At 45.3% G+C, this 24,294-nt stretch overlaps 2 protein-coding genes across 3 annotated transcripts in view; one reads left to right on the forward strand and one right to left on the reverse strand.

Moving 5' to 3' along the window:
- LOC119446413 (phosphatidylinositol 4,5-bisphosphate 3-kinase catalytic subunit alpha isoform-like) overlaps positions 1–15,041 on the reverse strand; it is a 42,835-nt gene extending 27,794 nt beyond the window's left edge. The window contains exons 1-4 of one of the 2 annotated variants that reach the window (XM_037710839.2): positions 14,834–15,041; positions 12,018–12,206; positions 10,906–11,118; positions 7,993–8,202 (exon numbers count right to left, since the gene is read on the reverse strand). In XM_037710839.2, coding sequence (XP_037566767.1) covers positions 7,993–8,202; positions 10,906–11,118; positions 12,018–12,150 — 556 coding nt within the window. In that variant the 5' untranslated portion in view covers positions 12,151–12,206; positions 14,834–15,041. Of the gene's footprint in view, positions 1–7,992; positions 8,203–10,905; positions 11,119–12,017; positions 12,207–14,560; positions 14,648–14,833 lie in introns of those variants that run through there. The other variant, XM_049664131.1, reaches the window with a different exon arrangement.
- Positions 15,042–15,300: 259 nt separating this feature from the next.
- Positions 15,301–24,294, forward strand: part of LOC119446415 (tensin-2) — a 224,972-nt gene continuing 215,978 nt past the window's right edge. Inside the window, exon 1 of the mRNA XM_037710840.2 lies at positions 15,301–15,988. Coding sequence (XP_037566768.1) covers positions 15,734–15,988 — 255 coding nt within the window. The 5' untranslated portion in view covers positions 15,301–15,733. The remainder of the gene's footprint in view (positions 15,989–24,294) is intronic.

A 24,294-nucleotide genomic window follows, 5' to 3' on the forward strand; every position in this document is an offset into this window, starting at 1 on the left:
TCTTCTACTACATAGATGGCAGCAGTGCCAGCATTTAAAATCCGTGGTTATTTCACACTTTTTGTTTTACTACATAGATGTCAGCATTTTTCCAGCACCTCGTAGGCCATGTTGATTCAGCTTCAGTGTTCTACGAGATAGATGGCAGCCATTTCGTCAGCACTGGAGGGGTGCGTTTATTGCGGTATTTGTATTTTACTACATAGATGGCAGAATTTTCTCAGTGCTCAAAGACCATGTTTCTGGAAGCGCAAGCTTCTTGCGCTTTTTGGAAGTCTGTCACTGACAGCTCGTGCGTGCAAAGAAAGCCGCAGTAACAGTGAAAGTGAAGGCGATGCACTAGGGTTTTGTTCTTCGAGTGAAGATGATGATGATAGTATTTTCATCGCTTCTTCTACTAAAAGTGATAATTCGGAAAGCAAAGACGACATTGATTCTACGAGTGAAGAGGATGATGATAGTCTTTTCATCGCTTCTACCGAAAATGATGATTCGAAAAGTAAAGGTGACACTGATAGTCTTTTTATCACTTCTTCTACCGAAAATGATGATTCAGAAAGCAAGGATGGCATTGATTCTACAAGTGAAGAGGATGATAGTCTTTTCATTGCTTCTTCTACCGAAAGTGATGATTCGAAAAGTAAAGGCGACACTGATAGTCTTTTCATCACTTCTTCTACCAAAAGTGATGATTCAGAAAGCAAGGTCGACATTGATTCTGCGAGTGAAGACGATGATAGTCTTTTCATCGCTTCTTCTACGAAAGTGATGATTCAGAAAGCAAAGACGACATTGACTTGGCCTGACAGTGGTACAGCGTTTTCACACTTAAACGTGGGCAAGTTGGTTGAAAAAGCTTTAGAAGGGTTTTCGATGGAGCGACGTTTGAAAATATCGCACAAAAAAAAATCAGAATAAAGTCACTTTTGGCCAAAGTAATAAAACACTTAAAAGGACATGAAAGGCAAATACTAAGTCAACATGGACTGTTTAAATACCATTCCAGAAACCTCGCAACGCTTCTTTCATGCCCAGAAAAGACTTCGTTTACGGGAAATGTGCATCTGAAGGGTCTGCATATCTTTATCACAATCGATTCTCCCGCCACCCAACTGGGGTGTGGGGACGTTGCATGTGGCATCACCGCCCTTTGCTGCCGTCGGTGAGTAAAACGGCGCCTGACAGACAGTGGTACAGTTTTTTTTCACAAAACACAAACGCGCGGTTACGGAGAAACCGAGCCAAGACAGAGCGGTGGATTCGTTACTGCAGCTTCTTTTGGTCAAGTGGCGTGGACCATTCGGGCATCCCGCGACATCACATGGAAGTCGAATTTTCTGCTGCTTGCAGTTTGTGCGAGTTTCGCAAGCCAGCAAAACCAGCGTAGCACTACGCGATAACAAAACTACAGGAACACGAAAGCGCAGGAGGCACAGAGTCGAGCGAAAACGAAACCTTTCGACTGCCCGCCTCGCTGTCAAGGGTAATGGCAATGAGCTCTTTTTTTCTAAACATGAAATAGAACTGGACAAGTAGCATTTTATTTCATCTTATAATGCAGTACAATCATGTTTTATAACGAGTGGTTGTGTACTAGTGACAGAAATTAAATGAGGAGTACCTTAGTCATCGACTAAGTAATTAAATGTCCTGAAGGAGTTTCCAATCATGTCCTGCATTTACCTCAATTTCTCAATTATTAGGGCTCTGTTCGAGATAATATTGATGCTTTCAAGATTCTCGAGCACTAATCTATCGCTTTAGCTTACTTAATATTTGCCTTTAGTGTCTTTTCAAGGGGCTAATGTTACATTGAATCACATGACAAATACGTACCTATATCTTTCTTTCATATGAAAAGCACCAATTTTTGGGTGCGAATACAAAGAGTGAGGGAAGTCTTTCCAGCCGTCATAGTGTGGCCTGCTATCTATGAAATGGAGTATAACAATGCACCACTACCAGGGGCGGATCCAGGTTTTTTCTGAGGGGGGGGTCAGCTTCTGTCAATGATGATGATGATGATGATAGTAGCCTTTATCCTTTACCTAAATTCACCGTTTCTGCGCACGATAAACCCGCGTTTTATACGGCTAGAGCAACACCTGTAGCCCGCCGTGGTGGCTCAGTCAGCTCAGGCGTTGCGCTGCTGAGCACGAGATCGCACGATCGAATCCCTGCCGCGGCCGCCGCATTTCGATGGAGGCGAAATGCAAAAACGCCCGTATGCTTGCGTTGTAGTGCACGTTAAAGAACCCCAGGTGGTCAAAATTCATGCGGAGTCTTCCACTACGGCGTGCCTCATAATCAGAACTGGTTGTGGCACGTAAAACCTCAGAAAGAGGAAGAAGCCCTATAGCGAAGCCAGGTATCGGTTTCTCCGAGCTTATAGGAAAAGGACAATACCCAATACAGCCATGTGCTTGGTGGCTGTGCCTGATAATGCAGGTTGTTCAAAACTAAGCTTTATGGTTTTCTTAAAATTAGGCACTGGGAGGCACGCGAAGACCACCTGTGCAGATAAGTTATGTGGCCAGGGGGGCACAAACTGAGGTGATAATTACGCTGTGAGCAGCCCAATTAACTAAAATTGAACAATTATTTTTTGTCGACTGCAGTAAGTGGGTATGTTTGTATTGAAAACTTAGAGGCAGTCGTGCTTCTACACAGTATCAGTCGGAAGAATTAATCTAGCGTGTTCGTGCTCCGAGATATCCGACTCCAAATTTCAATTGTACTGCGCAGAGTTATCGACTCGACGCGAGAGCGGTTTATGCTTTGCTTTGCTGTGGAAGGGAGGCATTTTGAACATTTTAGGGCATTGACATCTTGATGGGTGAAGTGTTGTCATGAGATTTGTGCATGACAACACCAAAGTTAAAGCGGCAGTATGAAATATTCGTTAGCATAGCTAAAAAGGTTTCTCCTGTTGATGGTGCAGTTGTTGCTTTTGATTTCAATAAAACTTACAATACTTGGAAATCAGCTGTCACTTTATTTGCGTAGCCCAAACAAGGACCATGCCCGATCATCTAGTCATCATTACGCACGCGCGCTGCCCTCCGGCTTCTCCGCTCGCGCCATTATCTCGGCATGGCTAGAGTGACCTAGGCATGGCAGCTGCCGCCATCTTTACAGGCTGCGCGGTCGCGTGTTACGACAGCGGTTACGGGTTCTTCGATTTTATTGCGATAGCAATTATATGGACACTTCAACCGGATTTCTGCCGTCGGCGTCGCCGTCGTCGTCGCCATCGCCGTGAGGTTCCCTATAGATAAAATCTTCGCCGCGTGCCGTATGCCCGAGCGGAAGCGTGCGGGGACGCGCGCTATCACGGAGAGCGAACGCACTCAATCTCCCACGCGCAAGCAAGGAAGCGGGAAGCCAGCGCCGGAGGGAGCGGGGGGGCGCACTTCCACTCTGCCAACAACCGCGCTCGTCGCTCGCTCGCACCGTCTCTTATCTCCACACGGCTCTGACCTTTATGCGCCGTGCATTCGCCGCTCAGTTTCCGTTGAAGCGATAGACCGCACGTACCTTCGCCGCTGCGGCGTATGAGCTTGCTGCCAGAGTTTTGACGGTCGTTGTCTGCAGTCATTCAGTGTGATCTATTCATGTTTGTTTGTGCGCTCTCACACCACGCTTGTTCATTCAGTTCGCAATAGTCGGGCCACATTTTCCAACGCACGCTACACATGCAATGCTGCCCGGATCGGCAGTGCAGCGCTACAGGTGTGTCCTTTCGCACGCGCTGCCCACGGGAAGCGCTTCTCATCAACACCACCGTTTCACACGCGCCTTCTCGTGGTCATCGAGTCTCTCTTCATGTCGGTCTACTTACGCCGCAGCACACCTGCTTACTTAATCAGCTCATGTTTACTGCAATTCATATTGCTACCAAAGCCGCTCACCTTACTTCGTATGACATTGCTGTTTTGCTATCGCATTCATAATTGCTTCGCCCTTAGGGCGAAACTGTGACATTTTTTTTTTTCGCCAGCCGTGAGGGGAAGGGGGGCAGTTATTATTTTTGCCAATGCCTCCGCCGCGTTGTCAGACTAAACGCCGCACCCAACAGCCGCGTCACATCAGGGAGGAGCTTTGCGCCGATCCTCACTCTCTTGCATGCGTAATCATGCGAACGACCATTAAAATTTGGAGTTGGATATCTCGGAGCATAGACATGCTAGAAGAATTCTTCCAAGTGAAACTGTGTAGAAACACTACTGCCTCTAACTTTTGAATACAAACATACATACTTACTGCAGCCAATAAAAAGTTAATTATTCAATTTTAGTTAATTCGGCTGCTGACAGCGATAATTATCTCACTTTGTGTCCCCCTGGCCACACAACTTATTTGCGCAGGTGGTCTTCACGTGCCTCTCAGTGCCTAATTTTAAGAAAACCATAAAGCTTAATTTTGAACGCCAGGTATATCTAGCCTGTTTTGTTTCTTAAAATAAAATTTGGGATGATATGTCGCAAGTTCGTTATAAATGCGTAAGCACGGGTCCGTCTTTGGAGTTCTGTTGGGACACCTTGATTTCCTTAACACCTTCGTTTGCTTTGTAGGACTAACTTCCCAATTCTCAAACAGCCCTCGACTCGAAGCTCTTCCTCCACTTCACCTTGTTGAGCACAGCGCCGCCTCTCGAGTGATAAAGACGTGACAATACTCAAGAATTCCCATGAATGATCATGAAGCTCAGTGACCACTTCTTTGGAGGGATGGCGGTGCTATCTTTCCTCTTGAGTCGAGGTGTTGTGTTGACTAGAGGAACGTTCTTGAATACGGGCGTAACGCTCCGCTCCAACGCGGCAACCACTAGGCTGGTTGTTTACGATATGCGAATCACCGCGTATGAAGACTCACGACGCCACCTACAAGAAGAACGATGTGGCGTAGTAGCCGAGAGCGCGAGCCAGCGTCTTCATGTGTTGTTTCCCACGCGACGCCATCGTTTTACACAAGGCGCGCATCTGCTCCCGTTTCTCTAACCACGCGACGCCATCCTAGGCCCGCGCGCTGGCGTTGGCCGCTGACTTCACGCTCCCCCACTTCCAGCCGCTGCTCGAGGCTTCGCCCCGCTCCGCGAGAACGCCCACTCAGATAAACGGATCCGGCGGCTTTGAGCTTCCTATGCTAAATGTACGACAATAAAACTGCGAAGTTACAATGAAAAACTTGTAGCGTACGAACGGTACTGTGCTCGTATTGGATATTGTCAACGTGTAACTGTGATCACAATGAGGGCTACAGTTAAAAAAAAGGTTGCCTATGCGTAGTTCTTAGTTTAGCTGTTAGTTGTTATTATTTATATATGAACACTTCAGCGAGAGATCTCTTTCATTAAGCAGGTTGGTCGCAGAACCGATGACAGCAAATCAGGCAACCGATGACACCCCAATGCGGAACTAAGTTGATCAGGCGCGAAGGCGTGCTTGGCAAAAGGGACGTCCCCTCGTTCATACGACGCCACCGACGGGACGAGTAAGGCACGGCCGGCGCCAGGAGGTCCAAGGTGTTCATGAGAAAAATTAACTACCGCAACTTCGCGACACCACACCCCTACGGAGTACAACTAAGCTTGTGAGCGAGCTAGCTTTACTTCTACATGGCTGATACCACTGGTACTCACAAAAAATAATTTTGAAGAATGCTGGTGGCCATATTTTTTGTGACAGTGCCATCCCCCTATCAGCGAGGGGGCGATACAGAAATCTGAGGGGGGGGTCAGGACATCCGGACATCCCCCCTGGATCCGCGCCTGACCACTACACTTAGATGTGGTGGAGAGTGCGTCACATGCTGGATTATTTGCAGCGTTTCCTCCGCAGCATTCTTCTGTTTCGAGGCATATCAAGTCGATATATGGCCCTTGCCCCATGCTTTTCATGCAGCAAAGATCAAGGCAAATCAAGGTGATGTGTCTTGATGCCATTGTTGCTTTTTGCCACGTTGCTCATTGACACTTGCTTTTGAAAGTGTATTGCCCCTGCCAGTTTCCCCTGTGCGTAAGCATTCAGTTTGTAATAAGAAGTTCAGTTGTGCGTATGGTGCATGTCCTGTATGTTTCCTCCTTATTTGTGTTTGGTCTGTTGCGCTGAGTAAATCAGTGGTGTATTTCCCCTGCTTTTTGCCAGTCCACCATGCTTGGTGAAAAGATTCTTCTCAATTGACTGGTTTTCGCTTATTGAAAGGCACGTTAGAAGTGGTGGAGCAGGAGGGGACTGAGCGCCCCCCCAGAATCCTCAGGAACGGCCTTTTCTAACCTTCAGCTTCCGTTATTCTTTCGCAAGACAGACCCAACATTCAAGCCAACTATGTGATCAATGCATAAAGAAATGTCAGTGGCCTAAATTGCACACAAGAAACTGCGCAGTAACCCAATGGATTGCCTCCTTTCCTAGACACCAGCCGCATGTCAGCTATGAAATACACACAACCACCACACGTCATGTAGAAGCGGCTTCATTGACTCCCCTCGAGACTCCACATAAAACAGAGCGTGCCCCGGCTAGTGTTGGGTAACTGGAGAAGCAAAACTTAAAGGGCAAGTGCGCACTGGCAGATCAGCACGAACCAGAGGCTTTGGAAATGAGGGGGCGAATCCACCATTCTGTTTGGCTCGGTTTTGCCACGGCGGCACCATTGCATTTTGCGCAAAAAAACATAGCGCCATCTGTCAGGCACCGTTTTGCTCACCGACGTGATGGTGTATGCAACGTCTCCACTCCCCTGCCCGGGAGTGGAATATTTGAATATGCGGATCCTACAGGCACGATTTCCTCTTAAACCAAGTCTTTCCTTTGCACGAAACACCTCCTGCAAGGTCTCTGGGATGGTATTTTAACAGTCCACGTCGACTTAGTATTTTCCTTTAGTGTGTCTTTAAAGCTACCTTAAAAGTAGAATACATATTTCTTGGCTTCGATCGACAGCTACATTGCGAATGGCAAAGTGGTAAATTAGAGATGTTCTTTTTTTTTTCAGCACGGCTAGCCCACTGTGGATAAAAACCGCAGTAGCAGCCACGATTCGATGAACTGTCAAATTATCTCTTATACCACTGTCACACGAGTACACACAAATTCTGTTGAGCATGAAACGCCCTAATGGAGATTTACGGCCAGGGAGTTGTGGCAGTGTCACACAGCACAGTACAAGCTTTCGACGGGAGCCGCATGGGACACAAACGGCGCTGCTGCACCTATCTCCACATGCAAAATTTCACATATGTAGGCGCCCTTAAAGCAATCTGTTTTACGCAGTATGTAATCTAATAAAATTATACCGAGAAAGTGTGCTATATGTTATTACAAGACTCATATTCTCCAAGCATAGCTATGTTGAAAGCGATGCTGGCCACAGAGTGTTGTTGCTTTGGTGCGTGGGTGCACATTATTCAACCGGTGCGCGACTGACTACGATTTTTGGTTGCACATGTGAAATCATGCGTGTGTGTGTGTGTGTTTGCGGTAAGCTAGGCTTGTGTGAAAGTACTACTTCCAGATGAGTGACGAACTGAAGACGTCAAAAAGAAGGTCGCACTCACCATGACCGCAACAACTGGCATTGCACACGGAGTGCACGGATGAACAAACGAAATGGCGGAACGACATTTCCCCATGTGGCATGGGGAAGCATTGGTGAATAGAGTACAGGTGCTGATGTCCTTAAAATCAGATTAAAAACGTCCATTACGTGGTGTTTTACGCACAAAAAAAGAATAGTGCTAAAATTTAAGTGTGAGCTAGTTATGACGATTTTGTTTGTGTGGCTTTCTTCGTAGCTGTTGCTATCTGGAAACGAGAGCACACCGTCCAGCCGTAATGGTCATTGCCGGACTCCCTTCACCAAAAGCTCCCTTAACCTTAGTGGAAGGGAGACCATGTGACACCGTGCGCATCTCCTTCGAGATAAAGGCAGAGTTCGAAGAAATTCACAGGTGCCCGTGCAACAGGGGTATTACAAAGAGAAATGCTCTACCTTTGTCCAGTTTCCGTTCCAAGTTGGCCGGTAGCTCTTCCGAGCTTTCAATTTCAGGTGGGTAGACGTACGAGGCTCGACACTCTTCGCTCCCCGTGTTTCTCGTGTCAACCGCGTCTTTGCACACGCTCAGGATGTTGCGTCGAAAGTCGATGACCTCGGAGTCTTTCATGTTGTCGAACTCGTGAGCGCAGCCTCCGACTGCCAACCCTTTCCATACGAAAGAGAACAAAAGCAGCAACGAACGAATCAACATTGAGTATTTCACAGGGAAACAGATTAAGGAACTATTTGTACGACTTTTGTCTTTGTAGCTCATTATGTAATTTATGACTAACAAGTACAATTAGTGTCAAAAGTTTTTGACCGTGGGAACTGAGAAAACATTGAAATTTCCAAACAATTTATGGCCATAGCCAATAAAACCATGAAACCATTATGTTGTTTAGATACAACTATAACTACAGGCTGGAAATTCAAATAACAAGCTACACGGAAAGGCTGCAGAAGCATTCAGTTTTTTCCCCGATAATAATGATATAATTTTTTTTTATTAAAGCTTTGTTCAAAGTACAAAGTACAAGAACGGACCTGCCAAAGCCACAGTGGCCGTGAATACCATGGTCCGTAAACTTTTGGCGCAGACTGGACGTTACATAGCTCAACTGTATAACTACCTTCCTTGCTTTGTTGACTGGGAACTTATTTGCATACATTGAATTTTTTGCTGTGTTTATAAAATTACTTTAGCGTGTAAAACCATGTGTGTTGTCTGTACTGCTGCTCTTAAAATTGAGGGTGAGGGCCTTATCAAGTTGGCAAGGGGAAGATTTTCCTTTCTCACGTCCATCGACAACATACACAAACTTGCATAACATAACTTGTATCAAATGCACCAACTGCACTTGAGGACCAAATCATTATTAGCCAGAAATCATTATTCATCATTATTCATCATCATTCAAATCATTATTCATCCAGATTCCCTGTTATGCATCAATGAGTACAGCTGATACTTTGCTAAGCTTCTAATTTACCAAGCACCACCAATGGTGTTGTTTGCGACACTAAGCTACACAGCAGTCAACACACATGACAGGCCTTGAAGTTTACAATGCACAAGGATGCAGTTGAACATCTGTACACCTCTACACGTTTTCATCGATGCATCACTTGAGTGAAACAATTTACCTGCTTCGCACGGTCATACCATTACTCTTCAAATTCAGTGATGTACAGACAACTGACAGGTCAAAGACGTGGGTGTCCCCCTGAAAGTCTTTAACTTCAGGATACCCTATCGTGCTACTCATTTTGCACTTGCTCAAATGTACAACATTACTGTAATAAATATACTGTAAATATACTATAAGTACTGTTTTTACATTTTGCGGCAAAGTATTTCTTAAATAGTAGGTATATAACTTCAAATGCATTTCTCAACTTCAATAAAAAGTGGTTCAGTATAGTACATACATATAAGCCACAGTATAGGAGCCCCATGCAAATTTACACAAGTGTGCAGGCTTACAAATATCAACACAAGGACAGGATAACATGAGAGTCTGTGCATCATGCTCTTAAAGGTACCTTGGAGGCACGCTCGAGTACACAACTTGGAAGACGGGGGCATGGAAAAAGTACTACTACGACTATGCTCGCAGGGAACTTTCCTTGGCAATGGAGGGAAAGCTACAGGAATGCGGAGTTTCAACACATGTGTTACTTCACCATCTTTTCCATCACTGTTTGACTGCACTTTTAATTTCTTGCAACAGATACTGAAGCAGCGCAACTTCCACGTGCGACAGTCCTGCATTTGCCCAAATGCGGAAGAGATAAACAGAAAAAAGGTCAAGTTTAACGCAGCTGCATGTTTTGTCTTACGTTGCTGCTGTAAATGAGGTGTTTTCTCTTCCACAGCTTAAGCTAATGTGGATGAGAATTAGAGATTTTTTTCAGCAGTGCTCTTACTCGTGCATGCTTTGTCTCTGTAGCTTTCCCTTAAGAGGAAGCTTTAGCTTGTGGGCTCCTATCTAAATACATGGGAAAGGAGAAACAATTTTTCTCGGCAACCACTGCAACAAATTTGATGAGGTTTGTTGCATTCAAAAGAAAGGGTTAACATCTAGTGATTGTTAGTAGTGAACTTTTGATTTAGGCAATCAACTTTTTTATAAGGATTGTTGAAAATTGAAAATTTTCAGAAAATGAAACTATCAAGTTTACAACTCTGTAACTCGGCAATGAAGAATTATACTATAACAATTGTGTAAATTGCATCTAATAGTACATCTAAAGCGGACAAAATTTATGTATTACACATGGCTCCCAAATTTACCACTAATATGCGAGCAGCACTTTTGCAAAACCTTTGTAAACAATGTAACAAATTCACCTAAGATATAAATTGATATATTAAATTTGTCCGTTTTGGATGCTGCAAGGGATGCAGTTTACGGAACTGCGATATCTGTACTTGGTGCAGAGCAACGAATATACAAACTTCATGCTTTTATTTATTTCAATCTCACCAATTTTTGAAAACTCCTTGCCGTAAGTCGAAAATCTGTTTCCAACAGTCACTATAATTAAACTTTCTCTCTCAAATGCAACAATTTGCATTAAAATCAGCCTTGTGGTTACCTCAAAAAAAGTGCTTCTGCGTTTTATCTATTTGAATAGGTGGCATCATAGCAGGGCCCGAGCTAAAGCTTCCTCTTCATTACCACAAAAAAGTTATTGGTATGTATAAACAGGACATGGCACCCTATCCTGTCCATGCTTGTTCCTCATCCCCGTCTTTTGAGGACAATTTGATGCCAATTCCCACAATAATTCACAGCTCGTGAATTTTGGAGGCCTACATTAGCACCTGAAGAGCTCTGCGCGCAAAAGCGAAAAACTCCTTACGGATTTCTGAGTTGAGCTTCTTCTCTTCGGTGTTACCCTTGGGTTCTACGACTTTCAGGATGGGCTGGAAGAGGTGCAAGTCGCAGAGTCGACGGTACTCGTCGTAGAACTCCTCCTTGTCTCCGTCACGGGTGATGGATACGAATATGTACGATGACGGTTCACCCAGGTGTCTGTACAGCGGGTACTTCTGTGCATTTTCCCAGAGGTCCTCTGGAACAACAACAATCACGTAATGGCTATTCGTATGACAGCAACAGAAAAGAAACTCTGTTATGTCTTCCTTTAGAGTGTTTCATTACTCTGACCGCCGTAGCCCGAACCTTGAAACTGTACTGATCCACAGTAGTAGAACAAGAAATGCCTTTGAAGCCACCATTTCCACATGTGGACTTGTCCGGACAAAGACAAGTCCCCGTGTTGAAACGTCAACTCTACCACTGCAGATCACTTCAAGTCCCTACCTTCCAGTGTACTTTGGTCTTGTTTGAACTTTGAAGCCATACTGTCACACTAAATGAAGGACAAGATTGCTGATTGTAATTAATTGACAGTGATTAACTTATACCAGTTAGTTCAATGCATTCACATGTGGTGAAATTGAAAACGCGTTTCTGCATGTGTACAATGCAAATGCATAGATGCCGAGGATAGTTGATAAAGGGACAGTTGTCGCCATAGCTCAATCAGTTAAGCCCCATGCACATCATGCGGAGGTCGTTATATCGGCCTCACTAACAGCAAAGTTGTGTTGAGCGAAAGATTGGCCTCACTAACAGTAAATTCTTTCTTAAGAATACAAAGTTTATTGCACATAAAAGGAACTGTTAATTTTCCTTATGCTTCTCTTGGCTCCATTATCATTAACCACAGTCGTTTCTAATAAATTGGGCCCCTCTGCTCCAAGGAACAAACTGACTGTCTTCCAAGGAAACGCAGTAAGCGAGAAGCACTTCTGATGGACAACCTAAGCACAAATCGGCAAAATGTCTGGTTGGCAAAATGTTGACCGCAGGTAAATGGCAGGAATCATTTTACATTACTAATAATTAGGCAACCACAGATGAGGCAGCAAGAAGCGACCTGTCAAGCAAGCCTTGTAAGAAACCCACCCTTGATGCTCTCTAACGTAGCATCTCTGGAACACGTAAGGGGGATGATGATGCCTGTCGGTAGTAGACAGTCCACCACTATGGTGTTGGGCATAATGGGGTAGCCCCATAGCTCTCCTGATGACGGCGGCATCTTGGTTGTCTCCTACAGGCTGCTGCAGTTACAACGAGGCCAGCAACTGTTCTGGGCTGCAGAAATAGAGAACAAGTACCGAAAATTACACAGGAGCACCGCATGTTTCATTTAGCTTTGGTCCTAACCGTGAATACTGGAGAGCCTCACACAAACTTTATTCTAGCCGTCCTTCTTCTTTTAAAAATCTGAACATGCTAAATACGCTATGGGCTTGTGTGCAGAAATGTCAGTCAAGATAATTGTACAAACTAAATCGATCACACAAGGCATGTTCTTCAAGATATCGAACTTGGCATAGCACACGTTCAGAAAAGAGTGAAATCGCAAAACTGAGGTTGATTATTTCCAGAAGATACATTTTCTCATTCCACCCATAGGAACTTCAGAAGAAACTAGAAACAGTCATGAGACCACCATGTTCATACTTATGTGAACATTTCCTATAGCAGAGAGAATGCCCTTTACTCCAGCATATCTGACTAGATTCCACGAGTTCCCTTGATCAAAAAATTGCAGCTTCAGAACTGCTGAGTAGTATTACAGTAGCCGAGCAGTTTCAAGTCTTAGCATGCTTTATAAAGTTGGAACAAAAACTGACAACAGATTTCAAAAAGACGACACCACCACCATTCCCCTATGAGAACTGCACCTATGCATACGCACACACCAGAGGGACCAGTACTGCTTATTTACGAGTGTGTTTGGGCTTCCTGCTTCTTTCATTTCCCTGTTATTTTTCACCATCAATAGTGACGAAATTGCGACCACTTGTCGAACGCTAGCCAAAGGCTAGCTGACGGTCTGATCTAAGTAAGAAACAGGCAAGCTCTGCCCAGTGCGACAACGCAATTAAACAACCATAAGTCATTCACACGGAGAAATCAATTACAAAAGAAAAAGGCTTTCATTTAAACAATTTCAGAGGCAACAGTGAAAATTACGTTATCTATAGTACAATCAACAAACGGACTTGATAAACCACCATAATGTCTCACTCACAAAGCACAATCAATCTCTACGTACCATAAGAAGCCAATAAAGAAAGACACCAAAGAACAAAATAGGGGAAATTGTACTTACTAACTTAATTTAAAAAATTATAAATTAGTGGAAATGAAAATGAATGAAAAAACAACTGGCGGCATGTGGGGAACGATCCCACGTCTTCGCATTACGGGTGCGATGCTCTTACCATTGAGCTACCACGGCGCCATTTTCCGATCCGCTTTCTGGGGTATTTATGTTTTAATCTCTCATCAATCTCTAAGCCACTTGTAAAATACTTTGGCGACTTCTCCCAATTCTTGGCTATCACTGGCAATCAGGCTTTTGGTACTTTAGAAACACCAATGACTTGGGCTTCTTTGTATGACATCTTCAGATGCGAAATGCACGCAAAAAAAAAAAAAAAGAGAGACAGAAAAGGTTGAACCCTGCACACACTCTCATATACAGGAGACTATCTGCATTGTAATATTTTGGAAGGGATTGGCATGAAATGGAGCATCCGTTTCAATTGGTAACACAAATCCTAAACTATAAGAGCAGCCCAAAGGCTGTCTGGTTTCAGAAAAATGTATTCATAAATCCCAAATTCATCTGGTCGCTCTGACACGTACACACAGACTCCAGGGACTGATCACAAAAACCACATTATATCAACATGCAACAAGGCCAAGACCTGCTGCAAGGTTGTGTGTAGGAGTTAATATCGCTATGCAATTCAAAATAAAAAAAGATGATGAAGAAGAACTATTCGAACAAAACTTATAGCATGGTACCAAGAAACAAGCTATGCCACTGCTTTCATATCAGATAGGCGAACTCAATTTTAAAATCTGCATATTCGATGACCGGAAGGCTCTCTTTCGAGCGACTTTCAGCTTTGTAATTTTGCACGAAGATGAATGGGAAGCCACATACAAGATTATTTATTAAACGAACATCTATTTCGAGAAAAAGAAACTGAACGAATGAAAACAAGTCGGCCTTTTCTTTTTTAAAGAATCTAGAAAAGCTAGGGAGTATTATGATCAATTTCCATACGAAGGTTGCCGAACAAAACGACGGAAGAAACGTTTCCGAAAACAACGGCCACATTATTCACAATTTTTACCGTTATTTTCCTCGTAAGAGAAGCAACATTCACACCCCTCAGTTGTGTTTTGGAAACCGCGGCTTCCACACATTGAACCAAACAAAACAAGCACTCAAAAGGAAATGAACACGCACACACATTTCACAGCCAATGGTACAATCAAAGGATGAACTCAACTTCGAACCTTCGCAAAGCCGTAGTTCCACGAAAAACGAAACCGCTCCTACGCAGCAACTTTACGATCGAACTACAAAAGTTTCTACGGTGCACTTCATAAATTAAAAGACGATTTACGATCGCAAAACTCACGCATACTTGCTGCCTCCAAACGATCGGCGCGACCGGTGTGTTACGGCAGGGCTCTTGAACTACGACCCTGAAGTTGTTTTGATCTCGGCTACCTTATCTCCGCGCCAGTTCCGTCGCAAAACAACCGCTGCAGAACGCTTAAAAAAGCAGCGACAGGGCCGTGGGAGTCACGAGGAGAGAAAAACGCCCACATCTTGACTAATTAATCGGCCTTAACGAGACTCTGCACAGCACGATGTCGTTCGCGGCAGCAGCAATTTAGCGAATACGTACCGCAGAGACGAACCGAGCGCCCGATCATAAAGGGACAAAACGTTCCGCATCCCCGGCCTCTCCTGGTAGCGGACGAGGAAGAGAAGCATCGTTGTCCATTCCACACACCATCAGATCCGCAACACGCTCATCAACAACGGATAAATATTTAAACCAAGAAAGAAAAACTGTCTGCAAGGCGCCGCCGTTAACAAGACAACAAACACCGCTGAGTAGGCCTACCTACTCATACGCCGCTGTTTAGCATTTCAGTAACGTTTTGTAACTACTAACGTGACTTATTCCAATATTTTCGGCAAAAAATTTTTATCAAATTGTTTTTAAACTGTATAAATTTATTACTGACGTGATTAACAAACGACTAAAACAAGCCACAAAAACGTACGACTCCAAGTCGAGCGCTAGCCGAAGCTTCGTTTTGCATCTTGCTCGTCTGCTTTTTTGCGCGGCCGCCGCTTTCGGTTTTGTATTTGTGAGTTGTTAGCACGTCTACCTCGCTCCTGGGATTGGCCCTCGAAGACTCGTCGCGAACCTCCCCGCCTCCGGTCAGCTGGCCGAGACTTGTCGGTCTGCTGTTGGCGGCGTGCGTGCACACGCAACGTGCGGCGCGCTGTTTTGCTCGAGTTTGTACAGTTTGTACCGCGGAGACCGACCTGGCGCGCTGCGCGAACTTGGGCCGCCTGTCGCTGGTGGGTCGAAGGAGCGCGTCGTTCAAATTCAGACTCAGTGAGTACGGCACTCGAGGCGCTCGCGCGGTGCGTGTGTGTTTGTGTCTGCGCGTGTGAAGTGAGAACTACGGTTCGTCTTGGGAGTTTCTCGGCGGGACATTACTCGCCCGTTGCCGTGCGCCGGCGCAGCAGTGGTGGGCGTGCTGGTACGACGTCCGATCAGCGGCGGCACATGTCTGAAGACGAGAGTGACGTGGATTTGGACCCGGCGCATCAACTCGTCAGGTTACGCAGACGACTGCCGGCGTTTAAGCAGCGGCCGCCGCCAAGCAGCGACGACAGCGACGCGAGCGAGGACCCTTTACCCGACGGCTACTGTCACCGCAAGTCGTCGTTGGCCAACTCGTGCTGGACCATCTCCGATTTGAGCCGTCTGGACGACAGCGGGCCGCTGTCGCCCGCCGCGAAAACTGGTTACATGTGCGAGGTATGTGTATATATGCCTGTGTGTGCGCGCTGGTCGCTCTGTTCGCCGCACAATTCATTTTCTCTTTTGTTTCCTCTCGTCGCCACGGCCACGCCGGTGCCCTCCCCGCCAGCCTCTTTTAATCGCGAATTTTTAATTCTCTCGCCCTCCGGCCGGGTTCCCGAACTGGCGTGATCCTTCTGCGACTACGACGACGCGCTTGCGCGCGCGTTCGGCCGCTCGAGCAATCCGGTTGGTCTTGTTTGCCGCGGTTATGAGTTGGTGAAAGGTTTATATAGTTACGCATACCTAACTCGATCGCATGTTCTCTTCTCCTTTTATGCTTATTCGCTTTCTTGTCTCTCGCCCGGCGCACCTCCTTTTCCTTGCTCTTTTATTCCTCGTGCGCCCGTGATGGAGTGGGTTCAGGTGCCGTAATTTAGGAAATGAGAAAACGTCCAAGGTTTCGTGAGCAGCCGCAGCAAGTAATTGCTATCTATCTATCTATCTATCTATCTATCTATCTATCTATCTATCTATCTATCTATCTATCTATCTATCTATCTATCTATCTATCTATCTATCTATCTATCTATCTATCTATCTATCTAATCTGCGATAAGTAAGATAAGCATTTGGTAACTTTGCGACGTGCAGATATCATTTGAACGGTTTTATGTATATAATCAGAGCGAAATAGAAAAGCTAGGCTTTGATATGACAGGCTACTAGATATTCATCTAAAGAGTATATGTTACGTCACCTGGACAACGTTCCGAGCTCACTAGCCGAACCCATGTAGCAAAAAAGAAGAAACTTAGCGGACCACGGATCTCACGCGACTCTCCTTGTGAGCCGTGTCATCGGAAGGCTTATTTATTTTCTCTGCTCTCGACAATTGAAACTCGGAATTTCAATTTAACTCAACAGGGCTTACACTGCGAACTCAGTGCACATTAAAGACGTACTGATATCCATTTTTGTCATAAACCCTGCAATGTAACAATGTCGGTGACTATATACGTACTATATACGTACGAACGCGTCACCAATGTACAGCCTATATACCAGAGACGTGACACCAAACAACGTGACACCATTATGGTTCTTTCGTATCCAACGGATCGCAGTTCAACTTCGTATAGTAGTTACGCCGCTATGGATACTCTATAGTACATTCATAAGACTTGTCAAAGCAATAGATCAAGCAATCAATCATTATTTATCCAGAAAATCTGGATTGTCTTCAGGGCTAAACGCTTCTCAAGGCAGCTTGGCTGGGTCCCTGAAGACATTGGCAGCATGCAACGTTCGTTGTACAATTATACAGCCGAGAAAATTAAAGCAAACGCGTCGCAATTACAATGTATGTTGACACTTACTAAGATAACGGATTTACAATATGAAGCACACTAAATGTTTAAACACGGCATAAATAAATTGATAGTTTAATATACGCACTCTAAATGCACAAAAAGTATCTGTAACTAAAAGTAAGCAGGTGAAGTTTACTGTGAAGAATTCAAGATTCAAAATTCAAGAGATATATTGCGCAATAGTTGACAAGACAAGCATCCTACAGACAGACAGACAACCTACTAAAGCCAAAAAGATACAAACAGCATGTAAATGCGCCGCAGTGTTGAACGTTCGTGCGATTTGCCGCAGCTGCTTTGCCTTCCGGCGCCCCGCTGAGGCCACTGACGTCATGCTCCAACACTGCTCGTAGACAGTCCGCGCTCAACGACCTCGAAGCCTCTCGTTTCGAGCCAATACCCGTATACTGAATATTGAGTCGGCGCTCCAATGGCGACGAACTTCTGCACGGTGCACGCGTCGTGCGCTGCAGTCTGAGCGCGCGGAACGTCACATCCTCACTCGATTAGAAAATGTGGCCCAGGCGGTAGCTATAGCGGTTGGTCGAGCGTGGGAGCTCCGTGCACTTTGTGCGTAAATGTGGGGACGTCGCGACCACGAAGCCCTGGCCAGCGGGACTTGGCCTGTGCTTTTTCTTTTTCCATAACCGCGCTAAGCCATTATTCTTCAAAAAAAAAAAAAATAGAGAGAGATAGAGAGAGAAAGGAAAAAGAAAGAAAAGCAGACCCGGCTGCATTAGTGATGAGGTATTTTATATTTCGTCCTGAACACTGCATGTATAATTTTGGTTTAGCTAGCCTGACTGCACAATTATTCAGTATTCTCTACTCAGTATTTTCTTTTGCATACCCCCCCCCCCCCCTTCCGCGATTTGTGGCCAGTTAATGGGCACGTGGCACAGCAGAGGACACTCTAAAACTGTTTAGCATCGTCACACTATAGAAAAGTGTTTACACCCTTTGGGGCGGCGTATCTTTGTCCCACAACAGTATAGTCGTCATCTGTCTTGCTTGCGTTTCCTATCTTGAAAACTCTGCGCTTGCTATACTTTCCTGTCAAGAATGCTAAGTCACGCTGATAACGCGCGTGCCTTTGGTGACTCAGAAGTATACCGGGCGCATAGGGCTAAATAAATGAAAGGCAAGCAAGACAGATGACGTTGTGGGACAAAAGATACACCCAAAGGGTGTAAATTGTTTTTAGAGTGTAGCTGCCGCACCTAGCCTTCAACTCATAATTTACAAAAGCGCGCGTACGCAAACCGGGTCGTGATCCACCATTTGTGACATCCGGGCCGGCATATCGCAGGGATTCCTCCCGCTCGATTCTATTCCTTCCTGATCATTCCACGGTCGGCCAATGATAACGTGGGTGGAGCGCAACTCGGACCAGTGACGAAGTCCGAACATATAAATAATTCGAGGAGAGTCAATCCATTATCCCTGGTGTTGTTTCCTATCAAGTATGTGGCTCCTGCCCACAATGGGGGATTGGCCAAGAAATGGATGGATTATTCCAATTTATGATGAGGAATAAATTTCCGGAAATTATCGGTTGAAATAACATCAGTAAAAGCAGATCGAATGAATAATAATTAATTTAAAAGTACACAAAAACGAAAAGGTAGAATTTTGCAGCGCATTCGGTTGGATTCCATAAGAAATTTTCGGACTGCGGAGGAAACGTCCTTGTGGCTTAATCCCAAAGTGGAGGCCCCAAAAGAAAGAATAACAGGTTCCGTTAAGTCCAGGCCAAGCTTTGAAGAGGTAATATAACCTTGACCTGCACTTAGTAATGACGCCTCTTCTGCCTCTCCCCCCCCCCCCCCCTTTTTTTTTTTTTTTTTTGGTGTTGCCTGCTGTCGTCTGAGAATTCCCAGACCAAAGCAAAAAAAAAAAAAAAAAAACATAGATTAGTTCCTGTGCTTAATTGGACTCATTAGGAGGAGTGCTTGAGACTGCACCGCCGTTTATTCCGGTTCTATTAAACGTCTATCTAATATAGTATATATAAAAAACAAGAAGAAAAGTGGAGCCGTTTTTCTCTCTATTAGACACTCCCCCTGTTTAGACAGACGCTCTCAGCGCCGTCGACGTCGCAATCCATCCGCACAACAAAACAAGACGAACAAGTGAACGGGACAAACTCACGAAGACGACGACTGACTGTTTGTTTGTTGAGGGGGGCGCAGGTGGACCCAATCTGCGGAACGGCGCGCGCTGCGTGCAAACGGCCATCGCCCGCCCGGTACATGTAGTACTAACACGACCGCTTATCCGCGTCACAAATGCAGCTGCCTTCCTGTCCTCTATAACGTCAGTACCGCGTTCGGCGTGGGACACTCAGCCATGGGCCAAGCGCCGTCCTTTCTTTCTTTTTTTTCTTTCACGTTTACTTTCTCTCGTGTCCCTAAGCGGCCGTATATAAGAATGCGTGAAAGGGGACCACGTCGCAGCGGGCGTGCGAGCGCCGGCGTTTGATGGACGAGCGAGGCTAACTTCTTCTATACGCTGGAACGCCCCCTCACTTTCTTGCGTCCAGAAAACACACTGACACCGCGGCGGAGCGTGTCCGGCGCGGCATATAGCTAGGCGAGCGCCGTTCGTGTTATGGTGTCCGCGTGGCTTCGCAGGACTTCATATATGCGAGGAACTATACACAGGCGCCTGCGCTGGGCGCGTCAGGCAATATGCCAGTATTAAAGGAGCTCTCGCGGCCTCACTTCAAGCGTAGAGAGAGAAAGAGAGAGAGAGAGGAATAATAGGAAATGCGGGGAGTTAACCAGGAAGGAAAAAGAAAAAAGTCCGGTTTGCTACCCTGCGTGGCGCGGGAAGGGGAGAAAGGATTTAAAAAGAGGGGGAAAGAGAAAGGCGAGTAAGGAAACGGAAATTGGCGCACAAGATCAAAGCGTTTAGAAGCGCATGTGCTACACTGGGGAAGAGAAGCCAAGGAAAGGGAAGCACTTGTCAAGGACGGCAGAGAATTGGTTGGTTTGATGAAAGTAGGAAACTTGCAGGAATAGCTTATGGAATCAGCTTGAGCGCAAGACGGGGGTAATTGGAGATCGCTGGGAGGTGCCTTCGTCCTATACGCAGTGTCACATCGAAAATAGGCTGATCTTGATGATGGTATGCTCTACTGGTACACTGCCTCATGTGCGCTCCAGTAGGGCGGCAGGGCCTCGCACAAAAAAAGTCGCGTGGCCCTCGTGGGTCGCGTGTTGGAGACCGTTGTTTCTAAACGGAGCGCGCGGTTGCTTCTACAAGGCTCATAAAGCAGCTGCCTGTCGGCCGCCTTCGCTAGTAATATACTCGCACTCAGGAATTATACGTATATATATATATATATATATATATATATATATATATATATATATATATATTGGTAGGTAACCTCGGACTGCGTTGTGCGTACTGCGGCCCTGAACATATTTTTTGTGCGTATGTGCTCTGAGAAAGAAGAGAGCGCTGGCGATTGATTTTGCTGGAGTAAACGTACTACTTAACCCATTTTTGACTCCATTTCCGGGAGTTAGCCTACATCCTAATGGTATATATGTATATTTGTCTATACTCTGGTTGCATACACTTACGTGCTCCGTTGTTCGTAGGGGAGTCCGAGGGCTCTCGTTAGGAAAGTTTAAACGTGGGCCTGCATGCCGCCATTCCGTCGCTTTCGCGACGTCACTGTGTACGCCGGAAATACGTCGTATGTGCGCTCCATGTGGTTCGCTTCAGAGAGGAAGTGCGCAGTGCACTGTGTGAGTCAGGCATTCACACAGTGCACTGAGCGGACTCGTATAGGGTGTGTGCGTGCGTGTGTGTGCGTGTGTGTGCGTGTGTGTGTGTGTGTGTGTGTGTGCGTGTGTGTGTGTGTGTGTGTGTGTGTGTGTGTGTGTGTGTGTGTGTGTGTGTGTGTGTGTGTGTGTGTGTGTGTGTGTGTGTGTTTAGTTGCACCAAATTTTTTTATATTGCCTGCGGCAGAGAGCAGAATTCTAACCGTTCAGCTAAATTGCTCGATGTGGCGACCATTACTTGTACCAGAAATGAAAAGGCCTAATTTAATAATTAGTATAACTTTTTTTTTCATCGTTGTGACTTGTGATATGGTTTGTCTCATCGGCTTGCCATCTCCATATTGTACTAATTGCGCAGTGATAGGCTATTATTGTTATATTCGGCATTCTGTTTTCGTATTATTTTCTAGCGATGAGTTTAAACTATGTCGACTATGCATATACATCCCCCCCCCCCCCTGCAGTAATGCCATTATGGCGTTGCAGGAATTTTGTACATAAATAAACAAAAGTATTGCCTTGTTCATTGATTAATTTACGGCACATATTTCAATCTACGAATTTCAGCTAGTGAGCTTGCAAGGCATGTCGACTTGGAACGAATTCTGGGGATGGCACCGGTTTCGAGATATATGCGCCCTCAAACTTGCGATAAAAATCCACTGTTGTTCTACTTACATTTTAATTGAGAACGCTGTTTTATGCATTGAAGCACAAAAGTAACTGGAACGCCAATGGGTTTCGTCGGACACTTTGAAAATTAATGTATCTCGAAACTGGCGTAGTCCTGAGAATTCGTTCCAAGTGGATGTGTCTTGCATGCTCACTAGCTGCAATTCGTAGATTGCAATGCGTGCTAATTCGTAGATTGCAATAGTGATAACTGCCACAGACAATTTTTCAAAATTTGGTGCAGTTAAAAAAGAAAAACACCTTGGTGTATCTAAATGATGCCGTTGAACGTGAAGTGGCCGCCGCAATTGCGTGAGGTGAAACAATGCCAGTGCGCATGCGCAGAGAGTCGTCACTGCGCGTATGCATATAGACGTCTCCTAACATGCACCGAGGTGTTGTCTTATTAGATATGTCCTGCAGCGGTAACGTACGCCATAGAACTTCTTATATTTACAAGCCACGTTAGGAAGTAAGAGAGCGTGGGGCAGGCTGGCAGGCTGTGCGGGAGCACGCCTGTCGCACGCAGCCAATTAGGTTCGATCATTTCCGTGACGTCGTGGTGAAGTCTTACTTCTTTCAATGTCAGCATCTCAGGAAAGAAACAAAAATTGCCATCCACCCGACTGAATAGCACGAAACTATAAAGGACGCAGGTCTCTCATACCGGTGTCGCACAGCCACTTTCGATCGCGATCGAGCCCGATCGGGGTCGAAATTCTCGGCCGCGATTGGTTTGCTCCCACAGCTTGCACAAGGGAGCCCATATCGACCTAGAAATTCGATCCCGATCGGGATTGATCGCGATCGAAAGTGCGCCGTGTGACACTGGTATTAGAGAGGGTCGAAAATTGACCTTGTCGGTATACATTGATTGGTAACTAATTGGGAACAGCGCTTAACGAAGCTCAGGAAGCTTCGCACTTTCGCTACTGCGAATTTTTTTTCTTCTTTTTGTGAGAAACCCGTATGGGGTTTCTTTCGTTTTCGTGGGCGACAACTGGGTGGGTGACAATTTTTTTTTCTTTTTCGTGAACCTTCCGTCACCTTGCGGGTTTTCGCAGAACTGATTTGCCAATGCCAGCGTTTCTCGGCTGCCAAGTTTTGTAGCGCGGAGGGCAGGGAACGGTGAGTGCGTTGTTGTTCTTGTGGCCGGTGAAGCTTGTGCTGAATTCTTAGGTTCTCTATAGAAAAGACACTTATTTAAGCCTCATACCTGATAATCTCATCCATATGAGCATACGGGTAACCCATATATTCATATGGTATTCTTAGATAAAGGGCTTATGGTTTTTTCTTTCTTTTTTTTCGATAAGGAATCTTCACTGAGTATAGATGAAATGAATAGTAATCCCGACTTCCATGATCATTCATCATCATAGGCTGCCGCTGCAAAATTATAAATTTATAGACCTGGGCGCTGTACAATCTGGTAGTTGTGGAAATGTGGAACCTGGTAGTTGTGTCCGCATTGAGACACATCGCAAATAATTAGCTATTCCAGTGGTTACGCTACGCCCATGCGACATTCTCTCTCAGTAAAACCATTGCTAACAAGAACCAACTGTTACAAATATTCCTATTTTTCCTAGAACTACAACCGACTGGAACAAGCTTGCTGATAATGTAGTAACGCAGAATTCCTTGTCATTGTTTGCGGCCCATACTCAATAATTTTCCATTTTCTTGCGTTGGGGTCTATTCGGTGCTTGAAACCCGTTTGCTGAAATTAGTAATCTGTTATGGTCTTGTGCATGATGACATTAACGAAGTATTTTCTGCTATGTATATTTATTGTTGAAACCATTTGTCTGGGTGTACTTATTTTTTCTTGTCTCAATATGTTACTGTACAAATATATATATCCACCTGCAATGATGTTGTGTTCAAGACCGCGGTATTCATAAATATAAATAAATAAATAAATAAATAAATAAATAAATAAATAAATAAATAAATAAATAAATAAATAAATAAATAAATAAATAAATAAATAAATAAATAAATAAACCTGCGCAGATGCCGAGGTGTTCACACACAGAACTGCCAGCCGAAGATATACATTCCGTTGTGTTCCGGGTTGCATTCTTACCGGTTCCTCTCTCACTAACACCGGCTTTATTGTTACATTAGCGTTTGTGGCCGCTACTGCCTTCCAATCCATCCGTTCCACGTACACAAAGAGCGCCATTTCAGGCGCAACTGTCGGCCGAGGCTCTGCCTTCCTCGGTTTCCTTTTCTGTGTCCCGGCTCATCGCCGAGTTTGTTGCCCTTTGGTCCGCGGACTCGGCTATACCGCCGTTCCGAGCGTAGCTAAACAACGCGTGCACATATTTCCGCGAACGGCACGGCTCCCCCCTCTGCGAAAGGCTTCCCACCGGAAGCACGTCTAGCTTACGCATGTTTGATCACATGGGCTTCGCGGTAGCTGCAGCAAAATGCGGCAAGTAACCGTCTGTGCGTATACCTAATACAAATAACC

The sequence above is a fragment of the Dermacentor silvarum genome, chromosome 3 (assembly GCF_013339745.2).
Source record: "Dermacentor silvarum isolate Dsil-2018 chromosome 3, BIME_Dsil_1.4, whole genome shotgun sequence".
Taxonomy (NCBI): domain Eukaryota; kingdom Metazoa; phylum Arthropoda; class Arachnida; order Ixodida; family Ixodidae; genus Dermacentor; species Dermacentor silvarum.